Here is a 20,376-nt window from a genome sequence, read left to right on the forward strand (position 1 = left end):
CTATGGGACTGTGACCTGGTTGGTGAAGGTGCTGCCCTTCCTTAAGCTGCCATCACTCCTGGCTCTTGCTGTTGCCTGATGGCTACCTAGAAGACATGAAACTCCCACTTGTCTAGAGTTCATCTCAAGGCAAAACCTGGAATTAAAATGTAAATTGTTAGTCAAGTTAATGTGATCCTCTTAATTCAAGTCAAGCTCTACTGATACTACACAATTTGTGTCTCTCTCTAGCCCCTTGGCCTTCTCCCTGAGGAGGTCACCTTGATCTCTTATCTAGACAGCAGATTGACCGGGGGGATAATGTCCACCTATTGGTCTCCTGAAGACTTTTGATTGTTCTTCGTTCTTCTTTCTGTGAGGTGAACCACAAGCATAGGTGCACAAGGCAAGTGCGTGTGTTGCCCCGAGCTGCGACAGACCCAACTTTCCCTCGGGAGAGGCTCTTTCTTCTGGAACCCTCTTTACTATAAAAAGTGGCCTAGCACACTGAAATGGAGTGCCCTCTATACAGAGCGGGAGGCTGGTTTCTCTGAAACGTTTAACGCTATGTGGGGTGGTTTTCCCCTTAGAAAGCTAAGAGGTCCTGAGTCCAACCAAGGTGTGACCTTTCTCAGTCACCATCTGCTTTGGCTGTCCTGAGACCCCACCGAGGCTAACAGATGAGGGCAGACCGCAGACGTGGGATGAAGCGCTCAGGTAAACCCAAACCCCTGCGACACGCTTTTGAGGTGAGCGGCCCCGGGCGCGGCCAGCCCGGCACGGCTCTCTCCCTCCCGTTCTGGAGGGCGGGAAGCATTCCCCGCTCTCCCTTACCTCAGGGCGCGGGCGGGTCGCACCCCTCCCCGCCTCGCCGCGACCCGGGCCGGTCCCACCCGTTGCCGGCGCGGCCCCTTGCCCGCCCCAGCTCCGCCCGCTCGCCGCCCCACCTCCCGCCCGGGTGCAGCCGAAGCCGAGGTGCTGGGCAGCCCGGCGGGTGGCGGTCGCACCATGAGCGCCGAGTGCAGCAGCTACCTCAACGCCGACAAGGTGCTGGTGAGCGGCTTCAGCTGCCCGCGGACGGGCGGCGACGCCCGCGCCGTCTACTGCTGCGGCTTCCAGGACGTCAAGTACTGTTGCGATGACCCCCACAGCTTCTTCCCTTACGAGCACAGCTACATGTGGTGGCTCAGGTAGGGGAACCGAGATCCTCAGTCTCAGTCTCGCGTGGGGGGCGGTGGGGAGGCTCCGGGCGGGCGAAGCTCGGCGGCCCGAGGTGGCGGGAGACCTGCGCTCGCCTGAGCTTGGCCGCGGGCTTGTGTTTGAGGGGTACTTGTACCCGGGCGCTTTCAGGCTGCTTTCACGCTGCTTGTGTCCGTCCGAGAGTTGCGGTACAGCTGCAGCTGCTGTCCAGAGAGACTGCTGTTTGTGCCCGCCCGGCTGGTTGCTGAAAGAAATAACTGGTGATGTCCGTAAGGAAGTGCTGGGAACCGCTCCGTGCCTGGGTACGGAGCAGCCGGAGAGTAGCTTTGGTCTTGCGGCGTGAGGGGGAGGTCTGTCTGCCGACCTGAGCTTATCAGGTGTTGGTACATAAAGTTCTCAGTGACTTCAGTACATGACTTTCCACTTGGAAGGTAGCAGATAATTAGCCCTGTGCTGGCCCGGGTGGCTGTGAGGGTCCCTTGAGCTCATCTGTATCTCCTGCAGCGGTCAGTCTGGCTGCTTTCTGTGCCCGAGTCCCTCCCAGGCTCTTCAGCACTCATGCTGGCTGTATCAGGGTGTTACTACGCTTCTGAGGGATGTTTTCACTAGCTTTTCATGAACTTGTTATCACTGATTTTGCCTAATGCCTTTCTTGAACTTGATTCTGCTGTCTGCTTCTGCAGGTGGTGACCTGCTGTTTGAAGCTGCAGCCTTGTTATGTTTCATACTGTTTCCCAGCAGTTTTCTGGCATTCGTGTTTCTAGCGTGGTGAGATTTGGTGAGCAGTAATTGCACGTGCAGTTCAAGATTTCCTGATTGATGGATCACTTCCCAGCTTCCACCTCTCCCAGCTGTACCATCCGAGTCCTTTTGGATTATCATTAAGGCAGATGCTGTGTTCCGCTGAACATTTTAGTTGCCTTTCTTCCATACTGTTAGGTCTAGGTGCAAAATCTGGAGCTGCATGCTCAGGACAAGGTTTCATACAGAGGCAAAATCCCTGCCTTCAAGTCCTCTTCTCAAAAGCCTCCCTATTAGTGGCCAGCGTTTTGATGATGTCTCTTGGCAGCTCGTGCACACTGACTCTGTGATTTCAGTGATCTGTCACTGATGACTCTTAAAACTTTTATTTCATTTCAAAACTGCCAGTTCTGAGTTAATTGTCATGTAGGCTTGGTTTTCTTTGTTTATACAGCACATTATGTATACTGAAGCTCTTCTCTGTCACTTTTGCCCCCTCAGTTTTTCACAAGTCTTCTATCATTTCTTGCCCTCATAGCATTTGATTGCTTGTAAGGATTGACAGAAACTGAGATTTTGTTCTTCATGTTAAAGATGAAGAAAATCAGTCTCAGTACTGGTCTCTGTTGACTGACTTTTCTTTATACAACTTAAAACTACTCAAGTGTTAACCAAAGTAGACAAGGTAAGATTGGAGACTGAACATACTGAGGAAGGGAAAGAAGTTGGAAGCTCCAGTGGGGAAATTGTTAGTGATTTTGCTTTATTCCTGAGCTTTGTTTCTCATCCTAAATCTCTCATTGCTTGACTCCATTAATTTGAAGGCAGTGATTGAACACACCACCAAGTGGTCAGTGGTGTCTCAGGGATTATTTGTGATTGGTGACACAGGTAAAAATTCACCGAGCTATTGTATATTTATCTTGTGTTTCTCTTGCTGTAGGAGATGAGTTGTCAGACCACTTGACAGCCAGCTCTGATGGAAGCAGTTAATAGAGAAAACAGCATCCTAGGCAACCTGAAGCAATTGTCACTTGAAGGCCTATGCTATTCATTTTCCCCCAAATCGCTACTGCCTGTACTATGTTTAGAGCTATATACTGCACTATCCCTTAGCATAATGGAACAATCATTTTCCCCTTCCACTCCTTGAAAAATTACAGTATTCAACAAGTGCATCCTAACACCTGCTGCACTAAGGAGCTGCGAGATAATCATAGATAATTGACCTTTGGCGCATTTCATGCTTTGACCTGAATTTGTTTTATGTGATTAGTATGACTAATTTCCCATCCTTTCTCTTCTTGCTACTACTTCAAATAGTGTAGTCACTTTGCTTTTATTAGAGCAGCCTGGGTTCCTTTTCCATAACTCTTGAAAAGCTGGCTTCAGCAAAGAAGAGTGGAGGATGTGTTTTTTTTTCTGTCTCTTGGAGCTGGCAGGAGCCTATGGAAGAGGGAAGAGAATGTTAGGAAAAGGCAGAGGTGCACAAAATACTCCAAAATGCTGTGCAGCTTTTGAAATCACAAAGCAAGAGGCTGTAAACCACTGGTAATCAAAACACTGAGTAGCTCACCTTTCAGTGCCACATTCTGTGCATGTAAATGAAGTTATCAGTACATCTCCTCTACCTACAAAGCTAAGTGAGAGGGGAAGACTGCTGAGAATGTAGGTACTTGTACTGAACTGTGGTACAGATTCAGTCAACATATTTGTTGTTTCTTGTGGCCTGAAAATACTTTAGAGTTCTTTTTGTCACTGTTGAAATAAGTTTTAATTTGCAAGTTCAATGGCCACTTGCACTGTGAAGCAGAAATCAGTTTCCATTCCAAATCTGTAACTTTTACAAGTTTCATATGATGTTATGGCTTTGACTAAAACTCTGGCAGGCCAAGGAGAGATTTTATTCAAAATTAACACCAGTAGAACCTCAGTGACCTAACACTGTAGCCAAGCTTTGCTTAGCTGTGCAGATCTCCAGGAATCTAGTTTGGCTTTCCAAAATAGCAAGTCTTTTGTTGTTATGTGCCCATTTTTCCAGTCTCCTGGGGAATATCTGTCTGTTTGCTTTGCAAATACTACAAACAATGCATCACTGCGGCAATAGCATTAGGATTCACTGGGATCCAGATGACTCATGTGCTTCTCTCAGTGGACATACTTCATCTGCTTAGGCAACATTTAATGTTTTCCTAACTGTTGTTGGTGTGGATGAACTAATTTTGTGGACTAAAAGTAACTGTAGGTGTCTGGTGCTTAGCATCTCCTGACAGAAAAGTTGATGACCCACTAAGCAGCTCCCTGGACAGCAGCTTGGAGAGTCATGGTGATGGTGCTGACAGAGAGAAGCCTGGGACAAAAAGCCCTGTTAATCACATTTCTGAGGAGCCTTTGGGTTAATATTTCTTCCTTGAACAGATTCAGCTGTGGAAATCACTGTTGGTTTGATGGTGACTAACCTCAGCCTCTTGCAGTAGATTTCTTTGGGTTTGATCATTTGAGTCAAGGTGTTGCCAAGTAATAATGCAGAAGTGAGGCAGAACTCAGGTGAAATCTCTGACTGTAAGGAGTTTCCATGCTCAGTTTCCGTAAGTAGAATCTTACTTGTCTGCAAGTTTTGTTTGAGCCCCTAAATGATAAAACTTTGTTTCATAGGTGTATATATGCACAACCATAGGAGGACACTTTAGTTCATGCAAATAACTACCATAAAACGTCTTTGTAAGGCTAAAGCTCTTCTTTCCAGATGAATGTTTTGATAACAAATTATGTTAGTTGTGCATGGAGCTGAATGTTGCACAAACCTCATTAGTGGACCTGACCAATAACTAATGAAAACTGTATTTTAAAGTCATAGCAGTATCTGCTGTTCTTACCCTGCTGATGTGAAGAGTTTCTGCTGTGGACATGTGTGTCTACTGCTGTTATAGGAGCTTGCAGAGAAGCTTTGCAGTAGCATCAATGTAAAATTAGTGTTAAAAAAATCCCAAGGCACAATTCTCATCTCCCTGCAAGATCACAGCAGAATTGTCCTCTCACTGGTGGATAAAGGCATTTTTATCACTGGAAGGTGGAGTTCACAGAATTTAGGACACTCATCTGTCTTCTGTCCTTGTTACAGCTGTCAAAACTGTAAATATGACAGAGTGGTAATAAAAGGGCTCTCAGTCCTTGGACTCTCTTCATCTGTGGCCAAAGGGCACTGTTTAATTTCAGCAGAAGTCAGTGTCTTTGGCTTGGACTGTAGAAGAGATATCTGGGTCTTTCTTTCATTGTGAGGTTTTTATATTAGGAAAAAAATTGAAAAGAAGGTTGAAAAGATGGAAACTACTAAAGAGGTTTTTTATGTCCCTGCACTGTCTCACTGAATGTGCAGCAAGTTTAAAGTATCTTCTATTCTTCAAGAGCAGTGTCCTGATAAAATCTACACATATGCTTGACCTCTTAAATAATGAAATTCCTGCTCCTTTGCATTTGACAGTGTGTAAATTTAATTCATGTTTAGTGTTCCTTTTATCCTGTCAGGCTCTTCTCAGCGATTCCCAATGACAGGACAAGGGGGAAAGGGTGGAAGTGGAGGCATAGAAAGTTCCACAGAAACATCGGGAGGAATTTTTTCCCTGTGAGGGTGACAGAACACTGAAGCAGGCTGCCATGGTGGGTTGTGGAGTCTTCCTCTCTGGTGAGCCAACAGTGTGCCCAGGTGGCCAAGAGAGCCAGTGGCATCCTGGAATGGTGTGGTCAGCAGGAGCAGGGAGGTCATTCTGCCCCTGTACTCTGCACTGGTTAGACCTAGACCACACCTTGAGTACTGTGTTCAGTTCTGGGCCCCCCAGTTTAGGAGGGACATTGAGATGCTTGAGCGTGTCCAGAGAAGGGCGACGAGGCTGGGGAGAGGCCTTGAGCACAGCCCTACGAGGAGAGGCTGAGGGAGCTGGGGTTGTTTAGCCTGCAGAAGAGGAGGCTCAGGGGAGACCTTATGGCTGTCTACAACTACCTGAGGGGTGGTTGTGGCCAGGGGGAGGTTGCTCTCTTCTCTCAGGTGGACAGCACCAGAACAAGAGGACACAGCCTCAGCCTATGCCAGGGGAGATTTAGGCTCAAGGTGAGGAGAAAGTTCTTTACTGAGAGAGTCATTGGACACTGGAATGGGCTGCCCGGGGAGGTGGTGGAGTCGCCGTCCCTGGGGCTGTTCAAGGCAGGATTGGACGTGGCACTTGGTGCCATGGTCTAGCCTTGAGCTCTGTGGTAAAGGGTTGGACTTGATGATCTATGAGGTCTCTTCCAACCTTGGTGATACTGTGATGCTGTGATATTCAAAATCCACCTGGATGTGTTCCTGTGGCATCTGGTATAGGTGATCCTGCCTTGGCAGGAGGGTTGGTCTGGATGAGCTTTTGAGGTCACTCCCAGCCACTGACATTCTGTGATTCTGACAAAGCTCATGGAGAAACTTCTCCAGCCTTGCCTGAATACTTATTGCATTAACACAAAGGCACAATAGTGTTCACAGTCCTCCACCCTGCTCCACAGAGCTGCCAAAGGACTTGAACAACACAGCTTGCACATCTTGTGTCCTATTTTTAATGAGCATGTCGATTTTGGTAAGAAGTCTGTGACAAATGTGTGCTTAGCTTGAAATACTCTAACAGGCTCTCCTTGCAATAAAAATGGCATTTAAGACTGAAAATCCAGCTTTTGTAGTCATGTTGTTTGAAGAAAAAGGAGCTTGCATGAGCTGCCTGCAATGCTGGAATCCATCTTTGTGGGTGTGTATGGTATTTATGGGATTAATTCTGTGATTGTGTTACGCTTATCAGAGAATAGGCACCACGTTGGAGAAGGTTTTGATCTCACTAGTGCCAGCTACTGCATGGAGCTACTTCTGGTTTTCATAAACACAGTTGAAATCAGAATCAGGAGTAGCATTCATAGGTAACATGAAATGACATTGAGGGTCAGATGTTCAGGTGCTGTGTTATGACAGTGACCCTTCTGAGGGCAGTGAAATCATTCCGAGTGCTGCAGTGTAAGTATTGAGTTCTAAACTTTTGTTTACAGAAAAACACAGTACAAGTAACCTCTAGACATTGCCCTGACCATTGTGTCAGTGAGTGCCCCAGGCTGTTTGTACCTTACTTACTTTGTTTTTCTCACTAGTGTTGGAGCACTGGTGGGCCTGTCGATAGCAGCAGTGGTCCTCTTTGCCTTCATCATCACCGTCTGCGTTCTCTGTTATTTGTTCATCAGCACAAAGCCACGCAGCAAACTGGATACTGGCTTAAGCTTACAGACGACAGGTGAGTTGTTACTGACACACATTGTCTCATTATGATGGTTTGGGTATTACCCGCCTCCTCCCCCTCCTCCTCCACTTTACAAATCACCCAGACTAGACTCAGCCAGCTCTGGAAATTGAATGGAGCTATATATTTACAGCTTAGCACAATATACAAGCAGACATTTACAATATATATACAGTTATATACAGAAATATACAAGGTAAAAGGTAATACAAAACCACTACAGCCCTCCCAGAAACCTGAGTCCCTGGGAGGGGCTCCCACTGCCCTTCCACCTTCTCCCACCCCTCTCTAACTTACCCCAGATGTTGCCTTGTGCCCAAGGAAGAATGGAGGGTCGGCCAGGGGGGTTAGGAAGCAGGTGGACTGATCAGAGAGACAGCAGGTTAGGTTAGAGAGAGAAATCCAGCTCACAGCCCAGATAGAGAGCAACTCCCCTATCTATGTTTGCATTCTTGTTCTTATGCATCTCAGCAAGGCTATGAGTGAAGTAGACATCACCACTGTTTCCCTTTCACAGCTTGTAATCTAGTTCTTCTCACCAAAACATTCTAGGTAGCTTCAAACTAGCACACTCATGCAGAGGAAAAGCCTTTTGCTGTCTTTAAATGGATGTGGAGAAAGCCAGCAGCATTCAATTTTCTGATGAGAGCCTCAAGATGCAGTCAAGCTATCCTGCTGTTTTATCTCCTGAATGAAATCTGTAGCAAATTCAAATGAAAAATTGAACACAAGCTCAGTATATTTAGTAGCAGGAATCATAGAATTATAGAGTCATAGAATCAGCCAGGTTGGAAGAGACCTCCAAGATCATCCAGTCCAACCTATCACCCAGCCCTGTCCAGTCATGTAGACCATGGCACTAAGGAAGAATGTAAAACCTTACAAGACTCGGTGAGGATGCAACAAGTAAGTCCCTTTATCAAGAATAGGCAAAATGAGTCCATTGTTCTGTGTTGTGTACAGTTCTGGAGACCCCAACACAAGAAGGACATGGAACTGTTGGAACAAGTCCAGAGGAGGCCACAAAGATGCTCAGAGGGCTGCAGCAGCTCTGCTGTGAAGACAGGCTACGAGAGTTGGGGCTCTGCAGCTTGGAGAAGAGAAGGCTTCGAGGAGGCCTTGTAGTAGCCTTCCAGTATCTGAAGGGAGCCCACAGCAGGGCTGGGGATGGACTATTTACAAGGACTTGTAATGACAGGATGAGGAGTAATGGGTTTAAAGTGGCATAGGGGAGATTTAAACTGGATGTTAGGAAGAAGTTCTTTACAGTGAGGGTGGTGAAACACTAGAATGGGTTGCCCAGGGAGGTTGTGGCTGCTCCCTCCCTGGATGTGTTCAAAGCTAGGTTAGATGAGGCCTTGAGCAACCTGTTCTGGTGGGAAGTGTCTCTGTCTGTTGCAGGGGATTGGAACTAGATGATCTTTGAGGTCCCTTCCAACCTAAACCATTCTATGATTCATTCTATGATTGCTTGTCAAGGGTATATCATCACAGTAGTGACTTGATTCTCCGAGTAGGAATCTCAAAAGAGATTTTAAGTGTACTTTCTTGTGACAGGGAGAGATCATTCTTTTTTTCCTTTATTCCTAACATAGGTCCAGGCCTTGAAATCTGGGACCATTAATCCCATTTCCTTGTGCCCAAACAGCTTTGGCAGACGTCCACAGGAGCAGTGCTTGTGGCCAGTGCTTGCCCACTGGCATGGCTGCTCCTGCATTTCAGTACACCTGTGAAATCTTACTGCAAGTTTTGGTGGTGGGATTGGGAGGTGATGATTTTGCCCTTTGTTTTTGACTCCCTGAATGTTTAAATGTACCATCAATAATTTAATCAGCAATGATGTAGGAAGTAAAGGGAATCTTGTACTTATTGAGGCCTAGGAAGATGAAGAGTAATAATTATTGGAAAGAAGTCCTCTCACCTCAAGCTCTGTTTATTTTTAACTACTTAACTGCATGGCAATAAGGCACTAGTTAGTTACTGTAGTTATAGCCTATTGTGCTGCAGTTAGCTCCCTCCTGAGTGTCTAGATGACACAGTCCATTCCATACCAAACTTCCAATGTCTTCCAACGAGGGCTTTGGTCTAAAAGTGGTTTCTGTGGCCATCAGGAAACGCAAAGCCTCCCTTTGGAGCTACAGAAACTAAGCAAGCTGCCAAAGTCAAAGTCACACATTCAGCAAACTGCTACTAATCTGTAAATTGAAAACTCCACACCTATCCTGTAGACAGAGGGTGGAAATCAGACCTGCTACCTAGAACAGCCTAAATAAACCCTTGGGTGGGATGACCAAAATGCCTAGTGATCTTCAACAAGATGGTTGTCTTCTAATTATAAACTGTCATTATGCATTCAAATGTGTGGCTGTTCAACTTCTTCCCTCTGGTTTTCCTGCTATGGCTTCATGTCTTAATCCACTGCCAGGGCAGCAGTGCTTTTTTTCTCCTGCTTTTTATTTCTGTGCCAGACGTGGCTGGCATATGAGGAGATAGGAAAGGGGCAGATGTTATTGCAGTGCTTCTGCCAAGTGATTCCATCTTTCTCTCAGACTTGAACCCTTCTGCAAAGCCTCATTCTGCTTTGACAGTAGAGATTGCTCTCTTCCTATCATAAGGTGAATATCCCAAGGCCCCGACTGATGACCCAGTGTTCACAGAGCATGCCCTCTCGTTCATCATTCCAGGTGTTAGGACTCCAGGAAGCTGAGTGATCTTTGCTTTTTTCTAACTACCCCATGTGTGTTTTGAGATTTATTCAGACAGCTTTGCTTTGTTTAAAACTCTGTTCACATCCTGTGTTTTTCACTTTTATTGTTCTGCTTCTTTGGCTGCTCTGAATGATGATTGTTTCACATCTGATGGCTTTATCTGTTTATGAGGTGAGTTGCCAAGGCTGAGAGACCTTTGAAGATGGTGAGGGGTTTCACTGACAAGCCTGAATGCTTATCTTCATCATACTTGATTTTCTTCTTCATGGAAGTCATGCAAGGTCTGGGTATCTTGTGAGATGACTGGTTGTCTGCCTGCAAGCCTGTAGAACAACAGAAGCAGCTGCTCTCCTCTTTCAGTTCTGAGATTTGAGCATAATTATATACAGACAATAAAAATGGATTAAAGTATTAGAACAGCCATGAGTTTGTGAACTCAGTTCAGCTCTGCTTTGTGAGGTAGCACAGTCTTGCCTTTCGATTAAGTCTGTGTGACTCATTTATGAAAGCAGTGTTTTTTGTGTTCAATTTCACCATACTACATCAGCTCAACTGGAGTTTTATGTTTCATTAAACATACAATTGATTAATGTATGCCTTTCCTCCTCGTGTGATAGTCAAAACTGGTCATCCAGTGTGGGCTCATCCAACATCCCCTAAATATAGAGATGGAATCGTTGAGTTGTCACAGCTCAATTATAAATCTCACAACAGAGGGATGGAGTGCCCTTTGTTAAGTGTTTCTGACCCTGCACAAGGCAGATCAGCTGGAATTTGCCTCTCCTCAGTCTTATACAAACAGCCTTGGGTAGGCTGATAGGTAGAACAGATGTTACTTACAGGCTCCCAGAGTTAGCTGAGCACCTTCTTAGCCCTGGCAAAAATTGGCATTCTAATCTGAGAACTGAATTTCAGGAAAGATGAGCTCAGTCGTTATTGTAAACCAAGAGTAGCTTCTCAAACATTAATAAAGCCTCACTTATTTCTATTTATAGTGTTGTAGTATGGTGTGCAGAGCAGCTCCCTTATGAGCGAGACAGTGCCTTACTGTTTAAGCTTTCCCAGAGCTCACGAGCCCAACAGGTGCCAACTAATCTACCAAAATTTAGGATGCCTCCCCAGATTTTGGCAGATGAGTAAAAGAGGGTAAAACACCCAAAGAACAGCCTTGCACCCATTTGGAATTTAAAAGGTGACTTTAGCAATAAGTAAAAGGTATTTAAGGTAAAAGGAGGTTACAGAGATGTAAGGGAAGGGAGTAGACACAGATATGTATAGAAAACCAAGTTGGATGGCAGTGGATTCTATGGATTGTCCTTGGATTCAGGATGTAGCAGGGTTGTCCATGTGGTTAGCTGGCCATGTAGTCATCAGAAACATCACCAACAGGGAGATGTAGCAAAGGTAGAAACAAGAGAGAGAGTAGGAGCTGGACTGGGTCTTAAATAGGGTTGTGGACAGGAAGTGGGATTGGGATAAGCTTTGACCTGGGGAAGCCCTCCCCCCAGGAGAGGACAAGGACACCTGGGGTCAGGTTTCCAGACCACTCCTCCACCCTGGATGAGCTTAACGTGGAACGTGTACAGGCAAATAAGAGGTTGCCATATCTTCTGGAGTTTCCAGTCCAGTTTCTTATCAGGTCTAGCATTTCTCAGTAGACAGCAGCAATGGTACTTTATCTCTTTCAATGAAGTTCTTTCCTTTTACAGGCAAATTCTCAGCCCTTTGTACCATTGCTTTCTTGTTTGCACTCTCTCTCAGAATGCAATATTCACCTAGTATCTGGCTTGTGGATTAATGATCTGCCTTGCTTCAGGGTTGAAGTGCTTCACAGTTTTTCTTCTGTTTGTCCTCTCTGCTACCTTTCTGAAGTGGAGAGATGCTATTAGCCACGTGTCACAAGGAGACACAACATCAGGGAAGTGTCCTGCTTTCAATGCTTTGTGTGTCAGTCTAGACATAAGTGTCCAGGGGAATTATAAAAGGATGCCACTAATCAGAAGACCTTTGCTCTTTTGCTGATATTATGGCTCTGAGACTAGCTGTACACAGGAATTCTCTGGTACAGAATTGAGCTGTGCCTTTTGAGACTGAGTTGGAATGCAAGTCGTTGGAGCACACTTTTTCTTATCATAATTTGCTTCTTAATCATACAACCCGCTCAGTAAGCCCTTTCTGAGAGAAAGGATTTTTCACTGAACTCATTGTAGGTGTTTCTGTTTCTCTCATTTGAAGGCTGGAGCAGTGTACAAGTGTTTCTTGGTAAATAAAGGCCCCAGAGCAATCCAAGCCATGCAGACATAGATTTCCCCAAAAATTAAAGGGGTTTGTTCATATGCTTTGTTCTCCTTCTAAGCAAAAACCTTATCTTTGTGCAGGTTTATCTTCTAAATGTGGGGGACTCAGGAGTTACAAGATTGTGGGTTTCTTCTTAAGGCTCAATGATCAGTGCTGAAGCATCTAGGGGAGATAAGGAAAACAGTAAAGATTGCATAATTGTCAGGGAAGGCGTAGCAAACAAGGAGAAAGAGAGAAACCTAGAGGTGTATCTGCAGCTCAGCCACGGGATGAGGTGCATGGATGCTTCCTTTGACCAGCAGTTGATGTGAGAGGCTATCTCTGCTGGCCCCTTAGCATGGGTTTTCCACTTTGGTGACCTAAGCTGTTTGTAAACATATTTTCTGAGCTGCCCCTGCATTTCTGACAGCATTTGGGAAGACCTTTGGGGCAAGGTGTGCTGCGAAGTGAGAATAGCAAATAACATATTGTGTTGGTAACTAACATTTGCCTTTAAGGCTTAGCACAGGAATACAGCTGAGTATTCAGTCAGACAACGAGGACCATTGGGTTGGAGTGCAAGAACTGTGACCTTGCAAATTACTCCTAAGTGTCAGGGAAAATGTGCTTTAATAGGAGAGATTAATTCCTTCATCATACACCACAGTATGCAAAAATTTGTGGTTTCATTTCATTATAAGGAAAAACTCAGCTGGAAAGGTAGACTGATGGCCTTCCTGTCCCTATTTCTGTCCTTAATTAAAGATTTCTCATAGGGCATTATTTAAACACATGAAACATTCAGATGTTTGAGTGAAGAAAGCACCCAACTCTCACACTTTCTCCTCCTCAGCTCTGTAGGATTGTCTGACTATTGTCTCTGAAAGCAGATAGCTGCTCTCTGAATTCAAAGACACTGTCCTTGGGGTTTTTTGAGTATGCAGTGATAGCTTTGATTTCTAAGCTAACCAGAAGTTTCCACTCTCTGGGATTGGCCTTACACTTGCCCTGATTAGCCTGCTTTTCTCTTCGCCAGCCTCAGATATTTGTGTGTGTGGAAAATCAGCCAAATGGGCTCGACTGGTTTTTAAAAAGAACCCAATCATTTCCTTAGGAAATGAAGAAAATTCCTGGTTTGGAGTTGTGAATTCAAATTTAGTGAAAGGCCATCACAGTTACAGCAGTAGAAAAGATGAAATTTGGCTGCGTTTAAATTGGACTCCTTAGCTTTTGAATTTCCCAGACTTTCATGTAGCAGTGAGTCTTTTGCAGCTGATTGAAGTCAGTGTTTTTACTGCAAAGATGCCCGTGGATGCTGTAAGCTGGTTTAGGTAGGGAATCTAGACAGGCTTCAAAATCAGAATGTCTTCCTCTATAACTAATCAGGAAGGGGTTTGGATTTTTTTTAACCTTTTTGCTCCTGTTATCCCTTTAATACTTCTAAAAAGCAAGAGTGACACTTTAGTCATGCAAAGTAGTGTTTGAGCCTCCTCCCATGGAGTGTTTCATGATACCTAGATGGCAGGGGCAGTGAAGGAGGTAGTGACTGGTGATGTGTTGAGAGGGGTGAATGTTTGAGGTTTCTGATCTGTTTTCTTTATTATGGGAAAACTTCTGCCATTTCTTTCAGAGTCTCTGATTTCCCACTATAAGTCCTTAAACTACTCTTCACCGTGATGTTTATTGCATTGTAGTACAAGTTGCCAATTGCAGGCTCTCAGAGGCTTAGGGGTGGAGGGTTGAATGGCTCTGGTCTGCTACACCCTCTAAAAACTGTAGAAGACGATTCCAGGAGCTGCTTTTTCTTGTGTATTGGGCACATCTATGGATTCTTAATTGCAACTAAAGCAGGTGTAATCCTGTTAGTTCTGCTAAGGATGCTTTTGTTTTACAGATAGTGAGACCAGAGGGAGTTCGATATGTTAAAAAACAGAGGGACTGGATGGATTCTACCAATGCTGTAAGGAAAATAGGTACAGTGAGAACATTTTTTTCATGCTTCTCTGTTGTATTTGTATAGTTTTTGCTTTCTTTTGCACCTGGTGATGCAGATGTGGTAAGCATTTTTCAAAATGCCATGGTTCTTTGTGTGGTGTTTTAGCTTTATGAAAAATGCTAGAAACCCCTCCCTGATTTACTTATATATTGTCCCGATGCAGTCCTTGTGCAGGAAGGTATTGCAGAGACTTAACAGAGTCCTTCTGTAGGGAAAGTTCTTCTTGATTTACTTGTATGTGAATGCTTCGTCACAGTTGTGTGTCAGAGAAGATGACCTTAGGGACAATGGGTGGAAGTTGAGGCATAGGAAGTTTCATGGAAACATGAGGAGGAAGTTTTTCACAGTGAGAGTGACAGAGACCAGGAATAGGTTGCCCAGGGGAATTGTGGAGTCTCCTTCTCTGGAAATATTCAAAACCCACCAGGAGGTGTTCCTATGTGATCTGGTCTTGGTCTAGGTGATCCTACTCTGGCAGGGGAGTTGGCCTGGATAAGCTTTCAAGGTCCCTATCCGCGCCTGACATTCTGTGATTTTGTGACATTCTGTGACCTTCCCCTTATGCTGTCTTTGCCCTTTCCTTAATGCTGTCTAGGATGCACAAGAGCTTGCTAAGGAGGCAGGCATTGCAACTTTTCCTTTAAAACTTCTTTAGTGAAGAGATGCTAGAAAGGTTCTGTGTGACAGAGGGTGGGAGCAGTGAAGTATTTGGTGGGTAGTTTAGTCATACTCTGCTTCTTGGAGATGGTACCTTCTAGTGCTGAGTCAAGCCTGGTGGAGCTGACAAGGCAGCTTGCAAAAAATAAAGTTTCTTGCTCTGACTCAGTTTTTATGTCAAAGTCATGTTTAAAGGTCAAGCTGCCTGTGGCACAGGCCATGCAAAATAGTGTTTCAAATGTATGCCAGTGCAGATGTGTTGTACTGAAGGGGAATTTATGAATAGCACAAAAAACTTCAGATGGCATGAAACAGCAAGTTTGCAGATGACACCAAAACGTGAGGCACAGTCAACTTGCTAGAGGGCAGGGATGCCATCCAGAGGGACCTGGACAGGCTGGAGAGGTGGGCCCATACCAACCTCATGAAATTCAACAAGGCCTAGGGTTGTTGAAAAGCTGAACATGAGCTGGCAGTGTGAGTGCAGCCCAGACTGCAACTGTGTGCTGGGCTGTAGTGAGAGCAGTGTGGCCAGCAGGGTAAAGGAGGGGATTCTGCCCCTTTACTCTGCTCTCCTCAGACCCCACCTGGAGTACTGTGTGCAGTTCTGCAGCCTCCAGCACAAGGAGGACATGGAACTGTTGGAACAAGTCCAGAGGCCATGAAAATGCTCAGAGGGCTGCAGCAGCTCTGCTATGAGGACAGGCTGAGAGTTGGGGCTCTTCAGCCTGGAGAGGAGAAGGCTTCAAAGAGACCTTGGAGTGGCCTGCCAGTATCTGAAGGGAGCCTACAGGAAGGCTGGGGAAGGACTAATTAAAAGGTCCTATAATGCCAGGTCAGGGAGTAATGGGTTTAAACTGGCAGAGGAGACATTTAAACTGAATGTTAGGAAGAATTCTTTACAATGAGGATGGTGAAACACTGGCACAGGTTGCCCAGGGAGATTATGGATACTCCTTCCCTGGAGAGAGCTAGGCTGGATGAGGCCTTGAGCAACGACCTGTTCTGGTGGGAGGTGTCCCTGACTATGGTGGGGTATTGGAACTAAATGATCTTTGAGGTCCCTTCCAACCTAAACCATTCCATGATCCTCTACATTTGGCGTTCTGCATGGGGCAAAAGCTCATGGCTGAGCAACCACGAAATATAAGTACAGCTAGAGACCAGTGGTGCCTGTCTTAGGTAAGGGGGGAAAGTGGGCCTGTGTGCTCAGCAATTAATTACTCTTAGGTGAGCAGGAAAGCAAATGTGTCAGAGTTCCCTGCTTTGTGTGTTTTTCCTTGTACCCTTAAAAGAAAAAAAGAGATTCTGCACAATATAAGTGCAAATGCATCTTTCCCAGTCTCCCTGTTGCCAGCATAACAGACTAGGCTGGACTGCTTGTCCTTATGGAAGTGCTTCAGTGTAACAAAACTCCCTTGGAAACTCTTAACCACCTCCACACTTTTTTATTTTGTCTGCTGTTGCAAATGAACATGGCTTGTGGAAGGAAAATGCCATGGGAACACTAAAAAGGATCCTGCAACCAGAAATCCATCTGTAGTGAGAAAAGCCAAAAATATCTGAGAGAGGTGTTAAGCACTGAGATGAGACCCCAGCTAGGTCTGTGAATGTGGTATTGCTTTCTGGAGGCCATGAGCCTCTCGTTTCCTCATGCTTCAGTTCGCCCACCTTCCACTGTGTCACAGACACTTGTGTTTATGGAGTGCTCTGAAGTGTATCCTGCTGAGCGCTGTTGCTTGCAGGAAGAGAGAAACAGGGAGAGAATTGGAAGGCCAACCATGAAGGTCTTACCTGTAGGGATTGAATGCATTTTGCAAAGAACAGAAAATGGAGAAGCTTTTATGTGAGTCAATTAACCAGTCTTTTTTTTTTTGGCAAAATCAAATCAGCAGCAGCACAAAGACTCACAGTACCCAAAACCTCTTTCTGGGCTAAACCCAGGAGATTTGTGTCCCTAGTCTGTGAGCTTTTTTGGCTTCCAGATCCAGAATGGAGCAGCTGGGAACTCTGTGAAAAGGAAAAGGGAGATAAGGATCTTCTCTGGACTTCAACAGATCATATGGTTAAGGGTTAGTAGAAATTCCAGGATTTTAATTGCTTTTTGTTCTCTTGCTTTTGATATTGTCTGCTCGTGGCAGATGTCATGCCCCCATCTGTTACAGAGAGCTACTTCACAGTTCAGTTATGTGATGGTTTGGGTGTTCCCCGCCCCCCCCCCCCACCCCCCCCCTTTTTTTTAGAAATCACCCAGACTAAACTCAGCCTGCTCTGGAAATATGAATGAAGCTTATATTTACAGCTAGCACAATACACAACCAGATATTTACAGTATATACAGTTATAGACAGAAATATACAAGGTAAAAGGTAATACAGAAACACAACTCCCCTCCCAGAAACCTGAGTCCCCAGGAGGGGCTCTCAAACACCTCTTCACCTTCCCCCTACCCCTCTCAACCTTACCCCAGTCCCAAGGAAGAATGGAGGTTCGGCCAAGAGTTTAGGAAGCAAAGTGGGTTAGCCCAAAATGGAGGGTGAGGTTAGAGAGATGCAGCTCAGCCAGCAGCCCGAGTGAGAGTGAATGCTGAGTGATGATATCTAATGTTTTTATTTCTTGTTCTTATACTTCTCATCAAGGCTGTGAGCGAAGTAGACATCACCCTTGTTTTCTTTCCACAGCCTGTAATCTAGTTCTCACCAAAACATTCCAGCCTGCTTCAAACTAGCACAAGTGATAAGCCAGAAAGTCCATCACTGGCTTGCAAACCTTCCACCGGCGTGAGAAAGCCACTGGATTTGTGGCAATTTAATTTGGTTTAGCATGCATACTTACTCAGACAAATTCACTGTGTTTTCCCCCTACACTCTTGCACCTTACGTAGTCCAGCATCCAGTTTAAGCCTGTTGCATGCTCTTTTCCAGCAAAAGGGCAAACACAGCTTCTAGCTTTGAAAAGGGAAAGGACCTAGGCAGCTGGAGGTGCTGCTTCAAGCTTGGGGTGGTAATGTATCAATTCGAGTTACATGTGGAAAATCTGACACAGATTTCCTGAAGACAAATCATGACAAACCAGTCTGATTTCTCTTTGTCCAGGTAACTGCCTGTCAGGTAAGTGGAACAATCGGCTGTGACTAGAGGTCTGTTGGAGAGCACAGACAAAGCGGGTTTCAGTGGTTCATTCTTAAGTGGTTTTGAGGCACATGTCTCTGCACTCTACCTCATTTGTGTCCTTAGCTCCTCCACACAGAACTCACTGGAAGCTCCTCCTTCCAGCCCTTTCAGCAGCTTTCTTTCCCCTCCTCTGACCACATTCAGTAACTTAACTTTCATCTTGAACTGTGTGGCCCAGAGCTGTACACAGTACTCAAGATGAAGGTGCACCAAGGCTACAGAGAGTGGGATCGTCACCTCTCTTGACCAGCTGCTTATCTTGTGTTTAATGCACCCCAGCATGCTGGCTGCCCTCTTGGCTGCCAGGGCATGCTGCTGACTCCTGTTGAGCCTGCTGTCAGCCAGATGGCAATGCTGGGACAGAGTACAAGTCTAAGTGTCTCCTATGCTTTGTGTTCAGGTGATGGGGAATATATAGCTACAACCACCCTCAGAGCCCTGAGCAGAACAAAATCTAGCACCTACGAAAAGTATCACTGGTAACTCAGCTTAAGTGACACTCTCAGTGAAGCAGTACTGAAGTGATGTTTTTTTTCTCGTTAGGGTGCTCTATGCTGCTAGTTGCTATCTGCCTTGAAATGCAAGATTTCCCACTGCAGACCTTCTGTCTGTGGCTGAATAAGCGGAGATTTTCTGGCCAGACTTCAGTGCATGTCCATTGCTTTTCGCCTGTTCAGACAGGCATCTGCTGCTAAACCCACCTGCACCAGCAGCTGTTGGGCTTCACCTCAGGAGCAGTCCTGTTTTAATGAGCAGACTTTGCTTTGTGTAGCAATTGTTGAAGAGTGTTTTGGGATGTGTGTTTTGGTATAGTTCGGAACCAAAGGCACACATTGTATGTCTGCAATTAAAAAGCCAAACTGGACCATTTCATAGATAGTGTTTGTGCATTTTCCAAGAGACACAGAAGTGTTAGGTGAACGACTCTGTCTTTGTCTGCTAAGCCTTTTTGGTTTTGTTTTAACACTGTTGTGCCTTGAGCCTTTATCGTGTGCAAGGCGAAATCCTCACTTGCACAGCAGAAGAGCAACAGCAGATCTGCTCATCCACATACATCCCCAAGGAAGCATTTAGGTTTTCATACCTGCAGGATGCCCCTCAGAGGTGCATCTCTTCACATCATGAAGGCTAGCACTATAATGAGATGCCTGGGAAGAAGTCCTTCCAGGGAAATGCGTTGAGCTGTGTGGTATGTTCTCTGTTTGCTTGTAGGTTCTCCTCATCGACTCTGCTGTGCAGCAGAGGAAAAAAGAAGTCTCCCTGTTCAATGTAATTCTGAACTGTGATTGGTATTTTGCAGATAGAGCATCCTTCATGAGGTCCCCACTGAAGCAAGCTGTTGACAAAGCCAAGTGGCTTCAAGAGCCACAAGAATGAACACTGACTGTGAGCCACAAAAACCTGACACACTTCTCCAGAGGTGTTTCCTGGTTATTACCACCACTGTCGATGACTAGAGGCCAGTCTGCAGCTGTGCCAGGAGATGTATTTGTGTGCAGTTACTGTTCTGAGCAGTGTTTTGATTTGCACATACCAGATACTACTGCTAATTATTTTCATGTGAATTGTTGCTTTCACTCTGTGTGGTTCCAGTGAGAGACGAGAGTTTGTCAAGCAGAACAGAATTTGGCACTCCACGTTGTCCAAGCTTTATTTTGAGCTTTCTGTGTGTGCCACCTCAATGTGGTGTCTTCACATCCCCAACATAGTTGTCTTTAGCCAAATGTGATTGTTCATTGCACAGATCTCTGGGAATGCTGTGCCTCAATAAAAGCTGGTGTTTGTTTGTTGTTGGATTTTTCTTAATTTATCCTGTTCCTTCACCTTTGTTTCCTCAGAGGATCCTCAGCAGATCTTAAAATTATTGTGATGGAAGAATTTTCCAAACTAAAAGCAATGTCAAGGGAAAGTGATTTTTTTGTATGCAAGTTTCAATACCTGTTTTCATAGGGAACAAACACTGGAAGGAATTGAAATGATCATCCCCAAAGGTTCAGCACGTTTTATGCTATCATGCTTATTTTGAAGCAAACTTTGAAACTTTCTCCAGTGTCAAATTCCCTTCAGGTAATCAAGAACTCTAAACACACATTTTATTTCCCCCCAAAGTCTTAGGAACACTACCAACACGGTTTTTAACTGTCTGAGTTTTCAAGCATTCCAAGCTTTCAGCCTTCACATGGTGAACATTAATGATAATGATTTCTTTGATCTCAGAAAACCCTCACAAGACAAAATGATCAAAAGAATTTCTAAAATACTTAAGCATGCTGCTTATGTGCAGGCAGCAAATAGATGAAATCTTCCATCTGCAAGTGCAGCCTAGGACATTGACCTAC

The 20,376-nt window shown here is 45.1% G+C and overlaps 1 protein-coding gene across 2 annotated transcripts; it reads left to right on the plus strand.

Moving 5' to 3' along the window:
- Nucleotides 1-926: 926 nt before the first annotated feature.
- Nucleotides 927-19,843, plus strand: SHISAL2A (shisa like 2A). Of its 2 annotated transcripts, XM_064148296.1 has the most exons (4): nucleotides 927-1,169; nucleotides 7,081-7,220; nucleotides 14,106-14,184; nucleotides 19,338-19,423. In XM_064148296.1, exons 1-3 carry the CDS (start codon nucleotides 988-990, stop codon nucleotides 14,135-14,137), a joined length of 354 nt encoding a protein of 117 aa, XP_064004366.1. In that variant the 5' UTR covers nucleotides 927-987; the 3' UTR covers nucleotides 14,138-14,184; nucleotides 19,338-19,423. The 2 variants fall into 2 exon arrangements, with proteins under 2 accessions (XP_064004366.1, XP_064004364.1); XM_064148294.1 differs by lacking the exon at nucleotides 14,106-14,184 and having other exon boundaries at nucleotides 19,338-19,843.
- The last annotated feature ends 533 nt before the right edge of the window (nucleotides 19,844-20,376 follow it).

Source organism: Pogoniulus pusillus, chromosome 8 (genome assembly GCF_015220805.1).
Source record: "Pogoniulus pusillus isolate bPogPus1 chromosome 8, bPogPus1.pri, whole genome shotgun sequence".
NCBI lineage: Eukaryota > Metazoa > Chordata > Aves > Piciformes > Lybiidae > Pogoniulus > Pogoniulus pusillus.

Bases quoted from the DNA above. Each gene is read 5' to 3' on its own strand.
- SHISAL2A (XM_064148294.1), top strand. From the start codon at position 988: ATGAGCGCCGAGTGCAGCAGCTACCTCAACGCCGACAAGGTGCTGGTG. The intron at 1,170-7,080 runs GTAGGGGAACCG...TTTTCTCACTAG, and splicing joins AGCTACATGTGGTGGCTCAG to TGTTGGAGCACTGGTGGGCC. The intron at 7,221-19,337 runs GTGAGTTGTTAC...GGTATTTTGCAG, and splicing joins CTTAAGCTTACAGACGACAG to ATAGAGCATCCTTCATGAGG.